The following is a 21,343-nucleotide window of genomic DNA, read 5'->3' as shown; positions in this document are numbered from 1 at the left end:
CAACTCTTCACTCATACTGCTTTATATCAGCATCTCCAGCTTTATGGATACCACAGTTCTACTAATGTATGTATCCTAAACTTGTTTTTGATATATAAATACTATTTTTATGATACAAAAATTATTTATAATATAGCATATTTGGCAATAATTAGATTCCCACATTCACTAAGCGAGAATGTGTTTCATTTGATTTTGGCTTAGTATTTGTTAATTCAGCAATTCAATCATATTCAATAAACTGTTATTATATAAATTATGACTTAGCGTAATGTATGGAGTAATTCACTATTAAAGCCACATATTCATTATAAATCAAGAGGAACTATCTGGTGTAAGCCTAACTTAGAATTTTTTGGTACTATAATATTGAGATAAAAGGACAAGATACTGTAAGTCATTGTGCCTTTTTATTTTATTTGTTTATTATTTATTTATTTAAGAAAATTTATATGGCTACCCAAGTTATTCTCAGGGACTGGCAGCATACCAAGATTAAAACTCAGTATAAAAGCAATACAAAAGTGACCACTTCCACTTCTATCTTCACTCCAATAACGATCAAGTAAACCATTTTATTATGTTGTTCACCAAGACAGCTTCAGAGTTATACCATAGTGGATGAAAGGACCAAAGAAAAAACTGATGAGAGATGCAACAGCTGCTTGTTCTCGTATTTGCTTTTGATGTTCTATAAATATACTTTGACGGTTTTATTTGCAATTTATTTTGCTTTATGGAGAACTCATATTTAGACTTATAATCTGATTACTGTATATTTTAAATATCTTAAAACTCAGGGCAATCACATTTTTGTCTATGATTTAATATTTGCAGTGAGCAATAATACTACATAATAAGATTATATGCTCCCTTTGTATGCTGCCAGTTTAATTGAATTCACCATGCCGTGTAGGTAAATTTCAATACTACTGTATCAGGTTGAATAATTAAGCTATGAGCTTTTCTTCAGACACTTTATTTTGTTGAGAAACAGAAAAGGAATATTTAGTATTGGTGTGTTATATTTTAATTAACCAGGTAAAATTAACCAGGTAAAATGAAAGAAGTTGGTAAAATTGTAACCACCCTTAGAATGAAGACTAGCTTGTGTAATGAGTTTAATTTTAAGCAATTTACTTTCTGCTGTTAGAAATACAGAAACTTACTGCCATACATTCATATAATGTATTACTTTCCCATATCTTTGTGTAAAGCATGCAGTAAGCATCCATTGCATGTGCCTTCTGTCACGCTAACAAATGTTGGATGCAAATGAAGCATGTACAGTTGGACGAATACTAATTCTGTTTTGCTCATATATGTATCCTGAGCAATAATAATTAGTACCCACAAACTATCAATCATTATCAAGGCATTGAGGCATACATAGTTTTTCTCTATACAGTCAGTAGTTTAATAAGCTCTCACAACATATTTGTTCTCTGAACTTGAATATTAAGTAGATGCACCTCATACAAGAACAGGAGCTTTCTGTTTTTCATTAAATGTCAATCTGAACAAAAGAATCTCAAGCCTAAAAAAAGTAGGTCTGCTTTTGTAAGTAGCAGAGAAGAGTTGTTTACATGAGAAACAAAGCTTTTTTGTCCTATTCACTTTAAAAATTTATACAATTGAGCACCCCATTTTTTTAAACGTATACTCAGTAATCATACATCCTTTACACAGGAAGACCTACAGGCTGAAGAGTGGATTTGCTACAGTTTTTTTAATATTCACTTTATTGTCTGTTTTCTCTATATCATTACTATCATGTTCAATCTCAGTAGTTCTCACTTACCAACCATTTGTTCAGTGACCAAAATTATGGTAGGTGCCCGTAGCTGAACGGTCACATGCCCGCAATCTGGGTGCTTGGCAGCTAAGCTCACACTTACAATGTGAGCATCCCTCAACTACATGATTGCCAAGGCTCTGCCCACCCGCCTGTATGTCATCACAGCTGATCTGTTAATGCGCAGAAAGTTCTGTGCACGTGCAAAAGCACCGCACGCAAGTGAAGTGACCACACACATGTATTTTCATAGTTCCAAATTGGTAGCTAAAGTAAGGGAACCCACTACTGGTTTGTGTAGGTGTGTATTAAGAGGCTATGCTGGCTTCTGATGAATATTCTATTTTATCATTCAGCCAAAGCCGTAATAAGAGATGTTTGGGTTAGGTGTTTCAATCATTTTAAGAAAGGTATTTTCTGCATGATCTCACAGATAGATAGTGAAGTGACTGTTTAAAAAATTTGCACAACCTTACAAAAGGCCAATTGATTTTATTAAGCCTTAAGGGTGCTTTTCTCTGGAGTTGATGCACATTGCTATTTTTGCCCCTTAAACATGCTGGAAAAATGCATAATTTGAAATTAAAAGACAAGAAAAAAATGTTCCTTCTAATTGTGTACATCTATCTAATGTATGCAAATACTGTTTCAGACTTGCTTTTCTATCTGTATGTAATTTAAAACTGAATATTTTAGACAAAAAAAGTTACCCTTTAAGAAATAATATAACTGTAAAAGTATATGATAAATGAAGAAATGGTTCTCAGACCGCTGCAAAGATGTTACAGTGTATAGCTGTTCTTGCTGATTGGTTTTTTTCCTCTCCCCAACATCTATGCATTTTCAAAATTCTGCAGGTGCTCAAAACAGCTGGAGAGGATCTTGTTCCAAGAAGCTATTGGGACACTCTGAGACGTAGCACAAGTCAGGCACTCTTTTCAGATCTCGCAGAGGTATAATAAAACCTCTGTATGGCCCATAAACATCTTTCATTGTTTCCTATATGATTTTATTGTTTTCCTCATTGTAAATATTCTGTCTTGACTTTTTTCTCCATTTAGGTTTTATTTTCCATTTGTCGCTTGGCATTTCTTTGGTACCTTGTATTTATTAAGCATTTATCATTGAATTCAGAGTGTTAGTTTTTTGAGCTATGATATTTACTGTAATCTTCACAATGACAGAATTAATATTGCGAGTGGTACACCAGAAATATTTGATGCATATTTACTTTGTGACATTAAAAAATCCATAGACATACATATTCTTCTCACATACTTAGAATTAGATTTTATATTTGAAGGTTTAGAAGCCCCCTCCTGAAAACCTCCAGCTGTATTAGGGCTACAGATTCTAGCATATTGGCCAAAATTGATAATCTTATATGAAACAACTCATAATAAAGCTTCATCCGAATGAAATTCAAAAATTTTGGAAACTTTTCCACATGTATAAACAGCCAGGAGCAGCTTCTAAAGAAGCAATGCAAACCTAGATAGCATTAAAATGATTTGAAAAGAGGTTTCTCCTACTGGAAAAGCATCTGTAGCAAATAGTAAATTCATAGCCTTGACAATGCAAACAATGATCTGACAAAAGAAAATAAGGTGGAGGAAAGAAAACAAAACTAAATAATTCCATCCCAGTTCATTAAAAAAAAACCTCTTACAGCTTGTAAAGGATATGGGCTGCTCAATAAGTCTTGCATGAGATAATCGTCATGTATTATCTTGTTCTTACATAGCAGTTGTCCTGATGATTTTAGCCAAGCCTGTCATAGAAATGCAATTTCTAAACTGGAGAAAAAAATATTACTTTGCTCCCCCCTCCTAGAAATAATGCAGGGTATTCTCCTACAAATAAGAACTACTGCAGTTTGCTATCAAATAACTACACCTGGATTCTATTACTTATGAAACTGCAAATTAATTAGTAATGTATGTAAAATCCATACCTGGTCATATTTATTACCAAAATTTTAAACAGTAAATTTAAATAATAAATTGTCAATTTATATTTTAATCTATAAAGCAGCTTCTTATAATCCCAACTTTCATTCATATTTGAGGCTTTTCCAAATAAGCAGTAGAAATCTTAACATTTTCACATCTATAGATTTTCCTGAGATGCAATTAGATTCTTAGGACCAAATTCTGATGATTAAATAGACTTTAATAAGTTTATTTCGCACAACAAATTCATTTTTCATTTTTTATATTAAAAAAGCAATTAAAGAAAAAATGATTTGCCCTTTTAGTACAAATCAGCTAAAATATAAAATACCTTGTTTAGTTTCTGTAATTCATTTCACCCAATTTCAAACTGTTTTTAACTATCACTGATATATCCTTACATCAGTATGTTATGTTTGTTTAATTAAGACATTAACAGATTATGTGAGCAAGATTAATATTTATTTATTTATCAAATTTAGAAACTCTCCATCTCATTTTCTCTGGACAATGTACCAATACATTATAAAATATATTTTGTAAACATTAATATATTAATTACTAACTGTATAAAATTAATATATTAATTACTAACTAGTTTTGTAAGATATGTATTAGTTTAATGAAGGACAATCATATTTTTAAATAAAATTCATTGTTAATATTTTGAATTTTTGTTTCTAAAGTTATGCATTAAATTTATTGTCGACTGCTAATGTGTTTTTAAGCGTGCAGATGACTTTACCAGTTTACATTCTGATACTACATTGCTGATACACTTTTTTGGAAAGAAAGGAAAGGCTGAACTTAACTTCGAAGATTTTTACAGGTGACTTTATTTTATACTTTGAATACACATTATGTTTTTATGTATGTCTTATATTTTTGGAAGGTGTTTTTCTGATCTTGAATAAAAAGAAAAAAAACATCTACTTGTATGAACTTGTTCCTAATGCAGAAAAACATATTTTACCATAAAATACAGAAAAGCCAAATTGAATAGGCTATATAACAGACATTTTTCAAACAAATAAATTCAAATAATTATAGCAGTGGTAAGAGGGATATGGGCCTTAGTTTTTACCAGACAAATTAATCATATGAATTAATCATAGAGAATTAAATAAAAAGTGACCACAATGTATTTGATTTCCTTCAATATGTTTATAAATTCAAGCATCATGTAAAGGAAAAATACTTTTTAAAGTAGGTTGTTTTATCTTTTATTTTGATGAATTGGTGTAAAAATATCGTAGATGAATATATTGTTGCTGGTGTTTTAGTCTCTGAATTAATAATAGGAATTATCCTACAGTAGACTTTAAATATTAGAGATATTTGCTATTACTCCCCTCCCCTGCCTACCTCATCACCTTTAAGAGTCTGATATCAGTATTTTCATAAACTAGGTTTATGGACAACCTCCAAACTGAAGTTCTTGAGATAGAATTCCTTTCCTATTCTAATGGAATGACCACCATCAGTGAGGAAGACTTTGCTCATATACTATTAAGATATACAAATGTGGAAAATACATCAAGCTATCTGGAAAATGTGCGCTGCAGCATCCCAGAAGAACAAGTAAGATTTCCAACAAGAGCCCCAGACCTCTGCAGAATTTTCATAGCCATATTCTTTTCAGCATCCCAATCTTGTTACGTATTAACAGGAAACGTAAACTTTTCCTAAGTAATTCATTTTCAGATAGATTTGCTTAAATATGAAAGCTACAATTCATTCATAGTCCAAGACTGAAGATGCATAGTGCCCATACAGTCCTGACTGACAGTAAGAAAGGAATGTGGGAGAGGAGGGAAAATAGTTTATATTGAAAGAAAAAGTGATTGGAATCAAAATAAAAGCATTTCACCATGGAATCATGTTAAAATACTTTGAAAAATTTTTCAACATTTCAGAATATACATACGCTTATTTCCACATAAAATAAGTGGCTTTTATAATGTATTAAAATTCTACAGATGAAAAAAAGAAAAAAAATATTTGCTGCATTCTTATTGCATCACTACCAATATCAGTAAATGCCTTTAGATTAAACATTGGCAATAATATTTTGTCCATCTCTAGCCATCCAACTCATAGCATATAATTTACTTAATTCTCTATTTGATTACATATCAGATTTTAATTTCAGCTAATTGTTACTCTGAATTATTTTTCTTAACAAACTATATGCTAAAATAACACATAGCCACATATTTTATATTTTATCATATAGGAACACAAGGCAGCAAATGTACAATATAACACTCCTTCCACTATTTTCCCCACAACCACCAGCATATGATTGGGTTGGATTAAAGAAATTTCTCTTCCAAACCATTTTCACAGCAGAGTATTATATATTCCCTTGTTATACTCTTATTTTCTTTTAATAAGCCATAGCCAGCCATAAACCCTCTGTTATTACTGCATTAAAAATAACATTTACAGTTATGGTTTGTCAGCGTTGATCCATGCCAATGAATAATTAGACAGCGTAATAAACTTTAATTTAGCTGAATCTATTACAGTATTTATGAAGTAAATAATATAGCAATATAGATACTATTAAATACACAGACTTCCTTAACTTGCTATAAATTATACTCTTACTGCTTGAAGGCTTTAAATATCATATATATTTATTTTTTTATTATATATAAATTTATATATACATTATGTATAATGACAGATGAACGTTATTAAATATTTGAGAATATATTTTTAAAAGACAAGAGACAGAAGAATTGTTTTGTTGCTACCAGTTTTTCCTGAGACAGCAATGCAGCAGTATTCTAATAAGTAAAACTAAATTCCTGCTTCTTTTTTACTACAAGCCTTTTGCAATACAAAGAAGGCACTATAGCAACTATCACCTTGGTTCTAAGATCTAATGTTACTTTATTTTCCAGGGCATTACATTTGATGAATTTAGATCCTTTTTCCAGTTTTTGAACAATCTGGAAGATTTTGCAATTGCAATGCAAATGTACAATTTTGCAAATCGTTCAATAGGACAAGGTAAGACTGTCTAATGTCAAGATTTTGTGCTTTTCATTTATTAATTTATTTTTCTTATTTATCACATTTGTGTGTTACCCAACTCCCAATGACTCTGGGCAATTTACAAGTAAATTAAACTAAAAGAAGGAAAATACAGAAGTACCCAATTTTTAAAAAATAGTGAGAATGAAAGACTGTACAAGAGCAAACCAAAGGTCTTCATACTTTACTGCCAAAGGTTTAGGCAAAGAGCCAGGTCTCCTTCTAAATAATAGCAGAGTAGGTACCGTCCAGGACTCGGAGGAAACCTCATTCCAAAAGCCACAGAGAAGGTGCGTTTGCCAAGTCCTGGGAGATATCAATCTTGCAAAATCAAATTGTCCAATGAGATATTATGGAAAAGAGGAATCAGTCCCTCAAGCAACAAAATCCTATGCCATGTAGCGCATTACAGGCAATAACCAGTACTTTGAATCAAATAATAGAAGAGAAACTTTTTTTTATTTTTCAGCTGTCCTTCTACATTTCTGCATCAAATGTTTCATTAAAAAAGAGCTTAAATTCTCATGTAATTGTAGTTGGGAAGGACCTTGGAGGTCTTCTAATCCAACCCCCTGCTCAAGCTGGAAACCCTATAGCAGGGATGTCAAACTCACAGGCTCCAGTCCAGATGTGTCACACACTGGCTTTTGCTATTTCACAGCCTCCAGTCCAGATGTGTCACATGCTGGCCACGCCCATTCCTGGTTTAGCAAAGGGGAAAAGTCACAATACGTCATGTGACAACAATGTGACATCACAAGATTCTGTAAATGTAGCCTCATAATACAGTACAATTAACTCATTTGCTCTGTTTCATATCCAGCCTAACTGGAAAGCTAACAATTAGAGTGGCTGGGTTTATTCAGCAAGTTAAACCAAAATATGAGTTTGTTGCTTTGCTTTTGGTCTAATGAACTGCAACCAGACTACAGAGTATAAGACTCTCCAAAGTACAAGACATACCTAGCTTTTGGGGAGGAAAACAGGGGTGGGGTATCTGCCTCTGCCTCCCAGCAATTTTCCTCTCAGCAAACAGTACAGATTATATTCAATTAAATAAATAAAATAAATATACACTTTTTGCTGTGTATTTCTATGCATGTGTGTCTGACCCAAAGAAATAGCAAAAAAATGGAGAATGTACATTATAGCAGTATATTAATCCCAGAAAGTTTTCTTAAATGTAATCACACTAACTCCTCCCAATTATTTAAATAGATCTACTCCAAACATGACTACGTCAGGGTCTAACTCAACTGCCTTATCTTAATATTACAACAGGACACTGTTACATATCAGACTATACTTGTAAAGATGCTGTTAAAATTGATGTAGCTTTCTGGAAGTATAGTTATTCTTTGCTATTTAAAAGAAGATACAAAAGCACTGGGCCTCTTCAGATCAAGCATTTATTTTAAAAAGTTTCTTCATTTTGTTAAGTTGTCTAGAACAGTGTTTCCCAACCTTTTTTGAGCTGCGGCACATTATTCATGTTTTCAAAATTCTGGGGAACACTGAAGGGGGGGGCGGGGGGGCTAAAGAAAAGTTTGGACAAAAAAAATATCTCTTCCTCCATTTCACTCTATTTCTCCCTCCCTCTTTCTCTCTCTTCCTTCCTTCCCTTCTTTCTCTCCATCCCTCTTTCTTTCTTTCTTCCTCTCTTTTTTGCTCTCTTTCTCTCTCCCTCCTTCCCTCCCTCTATGTCTTTCCCTCTCCCTCCTTCCCCCCTTTCTTTCTCTCTCTCTTGCTTTCTTTCCCTCTCTTTCTCTTGCTTTCTTTCTCTCATTCTCTCTCCCCTCCTTTTTCTCTCTCTCTCTTTCTCATTCACCACGCCAGCAACAGAGAGAAAAAGAAAGAGCGAGAGAGAGCCGGAGGGAGAGTGGAGTGCGCAGCAGCCATCAGCCTCCTCGCCCTCCCAGACGTCCCCAGCGCCCGGCCTCGCACTGCCTCCCGTTAGCCCGGCCGAAAGCCACACAGTCCCGGACTCCCGGATCGCTCGCTTCTCCGGCCAGCGTGGCGCTTTCCTGGGCAGATGGCTTTGCTGACCGGAGAAGCGAGCGATCCGGGAGTCCGGGACTGTGTGGCTTTGCGCCATGAAGAGAAAACGGCAGCAGGGAAAAGTCGGCCGTTTTATCTTCATGGCGCAAAGCCACACAGTCCCGGACTCCCGGATCGCTCGCTTCTCCGGCCAGCGCGGCGCTTTCCTGGGCAGATGGCTTTGCTGACCGGAGAAGCGAGCGATCCGGGAGTCCGGGACTGTGTGGCTTTGCGCCATGAAGAGAAAACAGCAGCAGGGAAAAGTCGGCCGTTTTCTCTTCATGGCGCAAAGCCACACAGTCCCGGACTCCCGGATTGCTCGCCCCAAGGCAGGAGGCGGCGGCGGAGGAGAGTGGGCGGATCAGGCGGGCAATGGGGCAGGGCGGAGAAGCCAGGGGCGCGTTTGGCCGGAGGCACCGTGGGGAGGCAGGGGCAGGGAGGTTCGGCAGTAGGTGCCTCCGGCCAAACGCGCCCCTGGCTTCTCCGCCCTCCCCCATTGCCCGCCCGATCCGCCCACTCTCCTCTGCCGCCTCTCGCCGCGGCACACCGGTTGGGAAACGCTGGTCTAGAACAATAATAAAGCAGTCTTTAAAAATAAGTCTAATAATTTGAACATTCTATAGGCATGTTATTGACTTACCTCCTTGTAGCAAACGACAAACATCCAGTTTCAGCACAGCTTGATTAGCAGAAGAAAATAAAAATCTGCCTCTACTTCCCAGCAATTTGCCTCCTTGCAATTTTAGTTTCACTTTCAGTTTTAGCACAAGCAGCTAATAGTTTCAGTCTGCATGAATTGCCATAGCCGATTGCCGCCTGCCTGCAGACTGAATCAGCTGATGGTCAGGAAGCCGATAATTAGTTGCTTGTGCTAATCAGGATTTGTGCTGTTTGCTGCTGGGAGGTAGAGGCACTGGCAAAGTGTGGCGGTAGTTGGCTGGGGCTACAGTTGGTGTATAAGTGTATAAGACACACCCAAGTTTTCATTGGGGTGGGGAGTGGCTAAATACAGTAGTTTTAAAATAGGAGCAAAATTTCAGAAAAAGCTAGGAACTGAGGATAAGAAAAAAAGAGTTTTATTTCTCTCCAGATCTCTGATTAATATTATCACCTTATGTTATGCTATGGCCAAGCCATCAAGTAGTTTTGTTAAGCACACTAATTTGCTTTGTTTCCTTAGATGAGTTCAAGCGTGCAGTATATGTGGCTACTGGTTTGAAGCTTTCACCTCATTTAGTGAACACAGTTTTCAAGATCTTTGATGTAGACAAGGATGATCAGCTGAGTTACAAAGAATTTATTGGAATTATGAAAGACAGATTGCAACGAGGATTCAGAGTAAGAATCTAAATTATTGCTCAATTGTGTTTATTACATCAACAGCTTTAAAACTATATCACTGTTTCCATAGCCATTTCAAAATTATCATTTTGTTGAAGTTAAAACTATTTATCATGTATGCTTTAGTTTTAGCCAACTACTAATTTAGAGAACTGAATATTTGTTCCTTCTGCAGGCTTAAACTACAAGCCTTACTATCAATCAAGCTGATCTTCAGTTTTTAATTTAGAAACTTTAATTTTGCTGTTATAATTTATAGACAATATAGGCAGTCCCCAATTTACAACCACAGTTGAGTCCAAAATTTCTATTGCTATTTGTCCGGTGAAGATTGTCCCGTTTTATGATCTTATTTGCCACAGTTGTTAAGTGAATCACTGCAGTTTTTAAGTTAGTAACATGATTGTTAAGTAAATCTGAGTTACCCATTGACTTTGCTTGTCAGAAGGCCACAAAAGGTGTTCATATTACCCCAAATCACTGCAAACATAATAAATATGAATCAGTTGCCAAGTGTCTAAATTTTGAGCATGGTGGAAGGTCTTAACTCTTAAGCATAAAATTTATCAGGAAAGACTAATGAAATCAATCTGTATAGTCTGGAGGACAGAAGGGAAAGGGGGGATATGATCAAAACATTTAAATATGTTAAAAGGTTAATAGGTTTCAGGAGGGAAGTGTTTTTAATAGGAAAGTTGAACACAAGAACAATGGGGAACAATTTGAGATTAGTTGGGGGAAAGATCAGAAGCAACATGAGAAAATATTATTTTACTGAAAGAGTAGTAGAGGGTTGGAACAAACTTCCAGCAGATGTGGTTGGTAAATCTACAATAACTGAATTTAAACATGCCTGGGATAAACATATATCCATCCTAAGGTAAAACACAGGAAATAGACATTTCACTTTTCCACATTTGATAGCTGTTGAATAAAGTAGAATGTAAGCTATTTTGGATGAGGCCAACAATTAGAATTAAGGAAGCATATCAAGCAGGATACTTCACATTTCATACTTCAACTTAATATGAATCTGAACTATAAGAACTTTAAAAATGGATTAACTTCACAAATAATATTTTGATATTTTTAATTCAAATGGTTATTTAGTCCAATCCATGTTTCCCAAATTGGGGTGCCTCTCCCCACATGGCAGACTGTGGTTAGATTGGAGAAGAGGCAGCAATGCAGAGTAGTAAAAGGCATTTGGTGAAGCAGTGAGGATAAAGTATAGGCTGAGCATTTATTGTTCATTCAGCCAAGTAAGAGAAAGGGCAATTCTTTTCTGCCATTTTTAAACACACAAGTCCTGCCTAATATAATTACAATTGATTATTCGGATGTACTTAACACTTCATTATACAATATATTGATAAAATCCCACAGCCTTTGAACGTAGTGACAAAATTCACTTTAATTACATCTTCTAACACAAATACTGTGTCACAATATTGTGAAGATGCTATATTATTTGTGTTAATAACTAACAAATTTACAATACTGTTGTAGTATTATTCTAAATACACGTACACACACCATTCTCTAATTCTGAATGAACACTGTTTCCCTTGTACATATATTAATTGCTTTATAAATTATTTTGAAGATCACATATATTTCATTTTGTCCAATATGTTCTACTGCCACCTTGCGTTGTATCAATGAATTGCCCAAAATATTAAATTATGGTACATGAGACAAGTAAATACTTGCCTTAAGATAGCAATTTTATATCTTTATAAAGCACAAAACTTCTGTCTTTAATGCAAACATTTTGCCAAATTATACTTTTTCTTTATATAGGAATCTCATATGTAGTTGTATAGCTGCATGAGCATTAAATTCCATGATAAATTTATTGTTTTTTCTATAATAAAAAGCATTTTTTCATGCCACTATTTTCCTGAAGTTCAGTTGTGACAGCATTTGCATGATACTTTTCCATGCATATTTCTTTCTCTTCTGCCTTTAGGGTTACAGAAACATACAGAAATATACCACTTTCAAATCCTGTATGAAGAAGGAACTCAACAGTAGACAATGGTATGTTTTTGTGTCATTGTGTTTCCTATCAGCAATCTTTTTGTGTCATTGTTGTGTTTCCTATCAGCAATCTTAGGCAGTATTTCTAAGATCACTGATAGGAAAAGTTCATCATTCTCAACTTGCTGTTCAATTGGCAAGTGGAATTTACTATATTAATCAGGGACAGCCACTTTAGTATTATAAACTTACAATGATATTACAGATCTAACCCTTCATGTAAAACATAGAGCAAACTGAAAAAGTATAGAGTATTTCTATCACATTTTCCACAAAGCATTGTAAACAAGCAAAATTTTATGTCATCCACATAATTCTGTGTTGAGCAAGATTGAAAACAAACCACATCTTTAGAGACTGCCAAACATCCTTCATGCTACACAACAAAATGACCACAGCCAAATCACACTGTGTGTTTTGATATGTGATCTCACAGAATTCACGTTCTTAACTGAAGGTGCACGAACCATTTGTATGGGCAACTTTTATGTGGATGATTCAATATGGATACCTGCAGTGGTCAGGGAAACAAGATTCCTTCCTTTTGTAATTCAATTATAAGATTACAGCTTCTTTATTTTTGAAGTTTTAAAAATATAGTTTTATATATTTCATCAAATATATAGTGTTATACACTGCTCAAAAAATATAAAGGGAATGCTTAAACAACACAATATAACTCCAAGTAAATCAAAATTCTGTGAAATCAAACTGTCCACTTAGGAAGCAACACTGATTGACAATCAATTTAACATGCTGTTGTGCACATTCAACTTTGTACAGAACAAAGTATTCAAAGAGAATATTTCATTCATTCGGATCTAGGATGTGTTATTTAAGTGTTCCCTTTAATTTTTTGAGCAGTATATACAGTGAACCCTCGATCATCGCGAGGGTTCCGTTCCAGGACCCCAAGCGATGATCGATTTTTCGCGAAGTAGCGGTGCGGAAGTAAAAACACCATCTGCACATGCGCAGATGGTGTTTTTACTTCCACCGCCCTTCGCCCGCCCACCCCGTTGCTCGCGCCTGGGGTTTCCCCGCGCGCGCGCCGCCCGCCCACGCCATTGCTGGGGCCGCTTCCCAGCTGGGAAGCGAAGCTGGGGTCCCCGCGCGCGTGCCCGCCCACGCTACAAGCGGCATTTCACCTTCCCTCCCAGGCAAAAAGATGCCGGCATTCTGGGCTGATGGGGTCGGACTTCCCAGGCGGAAGGCGTGCCCCTCTCCCCGCATCTTTTTGCCTGGGAGGGAAAGTGAAATGCCGCTCGTAGCAGCTGCTAGAGCCGCCGGCATTTCACTTTCCCTCCCAGGCAAAAAGATGCCGGGGAGAGGGGCACGCCTTCCGCCTGGGAAGTCCGGCCCCATCATCCCAGAATGCCGGCATCTTTTTGCCTGGGAGGGAAAGTGAAATGCCGGCGGCTCTAGCAGCTGCTACGAGCGGCATTTCACTTTCCCTCCCAGGCAAAAAGATGCCGGGGAGAGGGGCACGCCTTCCGCCTGGGAAGTCCGGCCCCATCAGCCCATAATGCCGGCATCTTTTTGCCTGGGAGGGAAAGTGAAATGCTGCTTGTAGCAGCTGCTAGAGCCGCCGGCATTTCACTTTCACTTCCACCCCCTAGCCAAACGGCTTTTTTTGTGTTTAGCGCTCGAACGCCGTGCTAAACAGGAAAAAAGCCGTTTGGCTAGGGGGTGGATTCTTGCTTCTTAACCGGGAACAGTTGCCCCCTCTCCCAAAGCGATGTTCCAAAGCGGTCTCCGGGAAGCGACCGAGGGAAAGGCAGTTGTCTGCTTTTCCTTCAGCTGGAAAGAGGAGGCAAATGCCCTGCCTTCCCCCAGCCGGTTAATCGAGCGCTTCAAGTTAACCGGCTGGGGGAGTACCCCGGGGTCAAGCGGGCGGGGGGCGGCCGGGACCTCGCCTGTCTCCGCCGCCCGCATCGCCCCTCCGACGGGCCGGCCTCCCCCGCCCGCCTCTGCTGCAGCCACCGCCGCCTCCCCGACTGGCACAAAAGGGCCCCGCCCGCCCCGCCCCAAAGTTTACCTTGCGGCGGGATTCAAAGTGCTGGGGTGGGGGGTGTCACTTCGCCGCTCGTGTCCTGGCTAAACCGGGCGGCAGGAGACAGGCTTTGAGTTTTTAGCTGCGGGGAGAGAAGTAGGACTTTCCTAACTCCCTCCCCCCGCAGCCAAAACTCAAAGCCTGTCTCTTTTTTTTCTTGCGGCGAGCCCAAGCCGTTCCCCTCTCGACCGCAGCCGAGCTTCCCTCGGCCCCCTTTGGCCCCGTCGCCTCCTCCCCGCCTGCCTTTCCTCGCCAAGCGCACGAAAAAAAAGAGAGAAGGCTTCTACTAGAAGCCGGGGACGGCGGGCAGGGGCATGAAGGATCTCTTGCGGGGGAAAAGCCGCTAGCCAGCTTTCGGAGCTCCTCCGCCATCACCCGCTTCTGGTAGAAGCCTTCTCTCTTTTTTTTCGTGCGCTTGGCGAGGAAAGGCAGGCGGGGAGGAGGCGACGGGGCCAAAGGGGGCCGAGGGAAGCTCGGCTGCGGTCGAGAGAGAAACGGCTTGGGCTCGCCGCAAGAAAAAAAAGAGACAGGCTTTTAGTTTTGGCTGTGGGGGGAGGGAATCCCGCCGCAAGGTAAGCTTCGGGGCGGGGCGGGCGGGGCCCTTTTGTGCCAGTCGGGGAGGCGGTGGCGGCTGCAGCAGAGGCGGGCGGGGGAGGCCGGCCCGCCGGAGGGGCGATGCGGGCGGCGGAGACAGGCGAGGTCCCGGCCGCCCCCCGCCCACTTGGCCCCAGACCGGTGCAGCAGGAAAGGGACGGAGAAGGCTCACTGGCAGCCCTTGCCCATCGCCGCGCCTTCGCTTCCCCCCCTCCCCCGCTGGATCCGGCAGCGTGCTGAGGGGAATTGCCGCGGACTGGAGGCAGACCGGCTCCGAGGCGAGCGGCCGGAGCTGCGCCCTCCTTCGCCCGCCAGGTGAGGCGAAGGGCGCGCGGCTGCAGCGAGGAGCCGAAGATCCGGGCGGGGAAGACCCAGGGAAGGTTCCTTCGTCCGCCTAGCAGCTGATCTGCTCGGCAGCGCAGCACCAGCGAGGAGCCGAAGATCTTCGGCTCCTCGCTGCTGCTGCGCTGCCGAGCAGATCAGCTGCTAGGCGGCCGCTCGAGAGCAAGAGGGGGAGAGATAGAGAAAGAGAGAGAAGGAAAGAAAGAGATGAGAGAGGGAGGAAGAGAGTGTGAGAGAGGAAGAAGCAACATAGTGAAAGAGGGGGAAGACCCAGGGAAGCCTCTGCCCGGCGGGGAAACTCCACCATCTACGCATGCGTGGAAGGGCACGCATGCGCAGATGGTGGAGTTTACTTCCGGGTTGAAAACTAGCGAAATAGCCCTTTCGCGATCCTTGAGGACGCGAAACTCGAGGGTTCACTGTATTGCAAAAGTCAGTGCTGTTTCCTGAAAATGTATCTAATTGCTAGAAGAGACCAAATAATTGAGGCAAGGAGTTAAAAGTTAAGGGTAAAACAGACTTTTTTATAGTTCTTGATGCGGGGAGAGAGGGGGGAACTGGACTGTGTGAGTGTCGGGCCAGCTAACAGCTTGACATGCATGAGCATACGAGGATATACATGCAGCTTAACTTGAGAAAGTTGAGCTGCGCACATGCCGGCCTGCTGTTCGCACAAATTGAACTACGCACATGTGTGCACCAGTCCGATGCTTACATAGCCCAGTTTCAAATTAGCCATGGCCCAGCAGTTGAGCCTCAGCAGTTGGGGACCCCCAATTTATAAATCTTAATTTTTTATCCTATTTGCATATACAATAACTGTTATGTAGTGTCACTTTTAATTATATTTTGATTCCCTAATAGAAAGACTTCGCATATGGATTGAAGAACTACAATGTTCTTGTGATGACTGTAATAGGGAAGCACTTTGTAAACTTTGAAAGCACTTTCTCAACTATGAATGCAAAGTCACCTCTACTTTTGATCAACATTAATGTTTGCTGCTTTTTCTTTTGCAAATTGACCATAGTAATCAGGAACAGACCATTAGACCAAATATTTTTCCGATGAAACAGTATCTCAGAATTCTTAAAACAGTCTACCTGTATGATTCAAAATGTGACTCATCTGCTTTTCCTGGAAAGGATTCACTTGTATATTTTTTTAATGTGTAATGTAGTTTTTGCCTGGTCATCTGCAGATTCTTACTCTCTTTCACTTTCTTCCACCAGACTAGAATTATGATTTAATGTTTTTCTCCAGTTTCAGTCATGTTAAGCCTATGATAGTAGAGAAAATGGAAATGGAAGTCCTTAAATCAAAAACAAATGTACAGTTACATGTGAAAATGCTTCAAATGTTTTTCAGTATAGAAAGGCTAATTTAATAACTCGTTATGCATAATCCATATCATGGATAAGCATTTCAAAAATAGCATGATTTGTACATTCATTAGCACATTTACCTGGGAGTATTTTTAGCAGGGTGAGACTGTTTCATTTACATTTATTTAAATGATCAGGAATTCTATAAAATTAAGATGTATTTAGAAATGTATTTTTAAAAATCAAGCGTAGTTTATTTTCTCATGCCATTCCATTTTTGTAGTTTGTTTCTTAAGCTAATTAATGTGCCTATAATAATTACAATTATATAGGAGAAAATATTTCCTTCTAGAGTTATCACAGGAACATATATTCAAAGTATGAAATGAGGTTCATTTTAAAACTAAATCTGATTGTGTGGATAAAAATTGTAAAGCTATCTATCATTTTGAATTATTAAGATTTGTAGTATAGAAATAACCTAAGATTTTTAAAAGAAAACTATTTAAATTGGATTCTTTTTAATTCTGATTTTTTTCATTATTGGCATCCAGATTAAGTCAAATTAAGTACTTTAATTTATTTGATCTAAAGTGGTAGCTTTACTCCAGCACTTTACTATAAAATTGTAGATTGATCAAAATATATTGATTTTAAATGTTTTAATAATGCATTATAATACAAAATAAATGTATATTTATTTATTTATTGTATGCTGTTCATGAAACAGCAAACAAAGTGAGCAAAATCTCCCTACTGATGCTCCTGTAAGGGATTCTGAATCGTATGAGGAATCACCAAAGATCTCCTTTTCAAAAGCAAAAATCACAGTTTAGATTTCAAACTATAGTGGTACCTCTACTTAAGAACTTTTCTATATAAGAACCGGGTGTTCAAGATTTTTTTGCCTCTTCTTAAGAACCATTTTAAACTTAAGAACCCAAGCCCGGAAAAAATTCCCAGGAAATTTGAGAGCGGCACAAAGGCCCGGCCAATTTCCTGCCATTCCCCCTGGGTTTCTCTCTCTGGTGCAGTGTATGGGAGACAGCCTCGCGCCAGGTGTATGGGAGTTGTGTGCTCTTCCTTGCCGCCTCAGAGTACAGTGATCCCTCGATTATCGCGAGGGTTCCGTTCCAAGACCCCTTGCGATAATCGATTTTTCGTGATGTAGGGTTGCGGAAGTAAAAACACCATCTGCGCATGCGCAGCCTTTTTCCATGGCCGCGCATGCGCAGATGGTGGAGTTTGCGTGGGCGGCAGGGAAACCCGGATCTTCGTCTGCTCGTTGCTGCTGCGGCCGCCCAGCAGCTGATCTGCTCAGCGGCAGCAGCGAGGAGCCGAATCGGGCTTTCCCCGCCGCCCACGCAAAGGGGAAAGCCCGATTCGGGTCCTCGCTGCTGCCGCCGAGCAGATCAGCTGCTGGGCGGCCGCAGCAGCAGCGAGCAGACGAAGATCCGGGTTTCCCCGCCGCCCACGCAAAGGGGAAACCCCGGCTCCTCGCTGATGCCCCCGCTCGCCCGCCCGCCACCCACCAGCAAGAGGGGGAGAGATAGAGAAAGAGAGAGAAGGAAAGAAAGAGATGAGAGAGGGAGGAAGAGAGTGTGAGAGAGGAAGAAGCAAGATAGAGAAAGAGAGAGAGAAAGAAAGATGAGAAAGGAAGGAAGAGAGTGACGTCATCGGGTGGGGAAAATCGCGATATAGTGTTTCGCGAAGATCGAGATCGCGAAAATCGAGGGATCACTGTACCTCTATTTTTTAAAAAAACTTAAAGTTTTGGATTTTTTGGATTCCCCTCACCTCACTTTCTTCCTTCAGCAGTGACTGTCCTCCTTCTCTTCTTCCTCCTCTTCCTCCCACCCAAATTCCGAGCTTTTATTTCTTTCCTAATGGGTTTGCATGCATTGCTATGGGAAAAATTGCTTCTACTTACAAACTTTTCTACTTAAGAACCTGGTCACAAAACGAATTAAGTTCTTAAGTAGAGGTACCACTGTATTCTTTTTTTTGTGCTTTCTTTAGATAATCTACTAAAATACTTTAGAGTCTTATCTGGTTTTCATAACTGTAAAGGGAATACAATACCTGTAGAAATATCTAGCCATATTCAGCCACAAAACTTTACTAATTTTTTTACCTACAAGATTTATCTGATATCTTCATATAAGCAAAAGGATTATAAATCCTTCCATTTAGACAGATGTGGGAGGACATAATTTTGTTCTTTAAAATAATCAAGAGCTACAATTTTTTTATAGATTCGGAATACATAAATGCAGTTTTTAATTTGTGATCCAAGGATTTGTTCAGATGCTTACCAGTTACCTGCCAGAGCATATCCATATTTCCACTATTGTAATACTGGTTCCTATTGAATGAATAGATGTACATATAATTAGGGTTGAATCACATTGCCTCCTGTACTGCCAGTTTGTGAAGGATGCTATAAATCTACTATGAACCAATCTTAAAGAGTAGCACTGGATTTATATATTATCTGATAACCAGAAGTCAGAGATTATCTATGTCCTTATGCATGTTTTAATTTTGCATAACAACTATTCTATTAAAATAGAAACCATAATCATGGAATGAGGTTTATATTGGACTTTTATCTAAACATTTTGCTACATGAAGAGGAAATGCTTCTGTGCTTCTGTGTCTTCTCTATGTCTTAAAAAAATGTATGATGGGGAGACTAGTTTTTCAGGATGCACAGAGAAGTATGGAAAATGATAAATTAATGATAACTTTTTTTCACTAAATAAGGATATCACCTTCCGTTAAGAACCTCTTATATAGGTTAATTGAAATCAATTAAATTAGATAATACTTAACCAAGTTTCTGGTGTCATATTGAATTAAGAAAAAGATTTCTTAAAATACATAAACTGAAAGCAGAAAAACTGAGACAATCTTAAAGTAGCAAATTTAGAAAGAACATAGAAGATGATTTAGGACAAAGTGGATATTTGTCCATATTTCAAAAGAAGGGAGATATTGTCTTACTTTTAAAAATAAAACCACTGTGAATAAAACCAAGAAAAATGTATTTGAATTTTTTTTCAAAATAGCTGTTATTAAAACTGAACAAAGTGCAAAATTAATTCAAACATTGTTTTCATTATAATCAGTCCTGTGTATAAGCCTACTGTATGTTTGTTTGATTGCTTAGACAAAACATACAAAAATGTACATAGGCCTTATGTTTCAATGATGCTAAAGGCCGATTGTTAAATTTGAATACAGCAATATATGATGTATATAAAGTATGTATGAAAAATAGTGGATAATTCAACACTAAGTGGTTAATAATAAAAATGAAGTATCCTCTTGCTTATTTAGTATAAACATGAGAAATGGTTGCACTGATGTTAGAAATTGTTGGTTAAGGAAGTGTTTTTATGCCAATGACATCATGTTATTGACTGAGAACTTGAATAATTTTCAGAGAATGACAGATTCGTAATACAATGAGAAGTATAGATGTGAAAATGAAAATAAAGACAGTTTCATTTGACATAGAAAATAAATATTGAAATAAATGGCAAAAATTAGGACAAATGTATAAATTTGTTCACCTTTGTAATATGTTTAATAAACATGGGGAAACAAATGGAAACTTTTTATAATATATCAATTCTCATATAAAGATACTAGATAATCTCTGATCTGGTGCATGTTATGTTTATTACAAAAAAAATAAACTGGACAAATGTGTATTTTTTCCACATTCTTTATGGAAATGAGATTATATATAGAGAGAGAAAAATAGAAGTTGAACTTAGAATAAATGGAGTACAGTACTAAGAAATTATACCCTGCTTAAGTTCTATAGCTTTATGTAACAGGATATAGTAAAAATCTGGTCCTTAACAGTTCTCAACAATATTCCAATTAAAGATGGAGTGAATCTCACAATCAGTACAAAAACTATGAGTTGTGCAAAGAGCCACAGAAAGATATATGCTTGATGTTATAAATCAAGATATAAAGACTTGCACATGGATTAGAGAACAAATGAAAGTATACAATATCAAGGGAGTAAAGGAATTGAAATGGAAAAAGGCTGGTTAAATAGCAAGAACTGATGGCAGGTGGACCAAGACAGTCATAGAATGGATTCCACTTGATAAAAAGCTTCCACAAAAGAGAACTAAAACAAAATGGATCAACATCAACAAGTATTATAGGCCCAATTAGCAAAAGAAAGCTTAGGACTGTATTAATTGGAAACGTGGAAGAGACCTTCATCCTGCAGTGTGGTTCTTAACCGGGGTTCTATCAAACCCTAGGGGTTTGGTGAGTCGGTCTCAGGGGTTCAGCAGAGCCTCCGCCACCGAGGTCAAGACACACCCGACTCATGTAAATTCGTGATGACACACCCCACTTGGCCATCACTTACTGCAGATAATCACGTTATATTAATTGGCCAGTACCCAATTATTGCTAAGAAAGCCCTGGAATTTTTTATACCATTTGTTACAACATATCTCTGCGAACAATCCTTTTTGAGGATGCTGGACATAAAAACAAAGAAAAGGAACAGACTTTGCTGTGAAAATGACATGAGAGTAGCACTTGCCAAGGTGAAGCCATGCATATCTGAACTGGTCCCTCAAAAACAACAGCAGAAGTCACACTGATTTGCAGGTATGTAATTTGTTGCGAGTTCATGCACTGTGTTGGTTTTGTTCTTTGATCAAGGTGATGTTCATGCACAGTTCATTTTGTGTACCAGTAAAAAACATATACCTATGTCTTGAATTTGAAAAAAAAATCATATTTGATTTATCACTAAAGAAGGGTTCGGTGAATG

At 38.5% G+C, this 21,343-nt stretch overlaps 1 protein-coding gene across 3 annotated transcripts in view; it reads left to right on the top strand.

Moving 5' to 3' along the window:
* Positions 1 to 17,231, top strand: part of MICU3 (mitochondrial calcium uptake family member 3) — a 52,826-nt gene extending 35,595 nt beyond the window's left edge. The window contains exons 8-15 of one of the 3 annotated variants that reach the window (XM_070757639.1): positions 31 to 66; positions 2,653 to 2,748; positions 4,476 to 4,576; positions 5,157 to 5,328; positions 6,660 to 6,768; positions 10,010 to 10,167; positions 12,143 to 12,213; positions 16,067 to 17,231. In XM_070757639.1, coding sequence (XP_070613740.1) covers positions 31 to 66; positions 2,653 to 2,748; positions 4,476 to 4,576; positions 5,157 to 5,328; positions 6,660 to 6,768; positions 10,010 to 10,167; positions 12,143 to 12,213; position 16,067 — 744 coding nt within the window. In that variant the 3' untranslated portion in view covers positions 16,068 to 17,231. The remainder of the gene's footprint in view (positions 1 to 30; positions 67 to 2,652; positions 2,749 to 4,475; positions 4,577 to 5,156; positions 5,329 to 6,659; positions 6,769 to 10,009; positions 10,168 to 12,142; positions 12,214 to 16,066) is intronic. The other 2 variants (XM_070757640.1, XM_070757641.1) reach the window with 2 other exon arrangements.
* The last annotated feature ends 4,112 nt before the right edge of the window (positions 17,232 to 21,343 follow it).

The sequence above is a fragment of the Erythrolamprus reginae genome, chromosome 7 (assembly GCF_031021105.1).
Source record: "Erythrolamprus reginae isolate rEryReg1 chromosome 7, rEryReg1.hap1, whole genome shotgun sequence".
Classification (NCBI taxonomy): Eukaryota; Metazoa; Chordata; class Lepidosauria; order Squamata; family Dipsadidae; genus Erythrolamprus; species Erythrolamprus reginae.
Note: the sequence above shows the minus strand (reverse complement) of the source record. Positions and strands in the feature narration are given on the sequence as shown.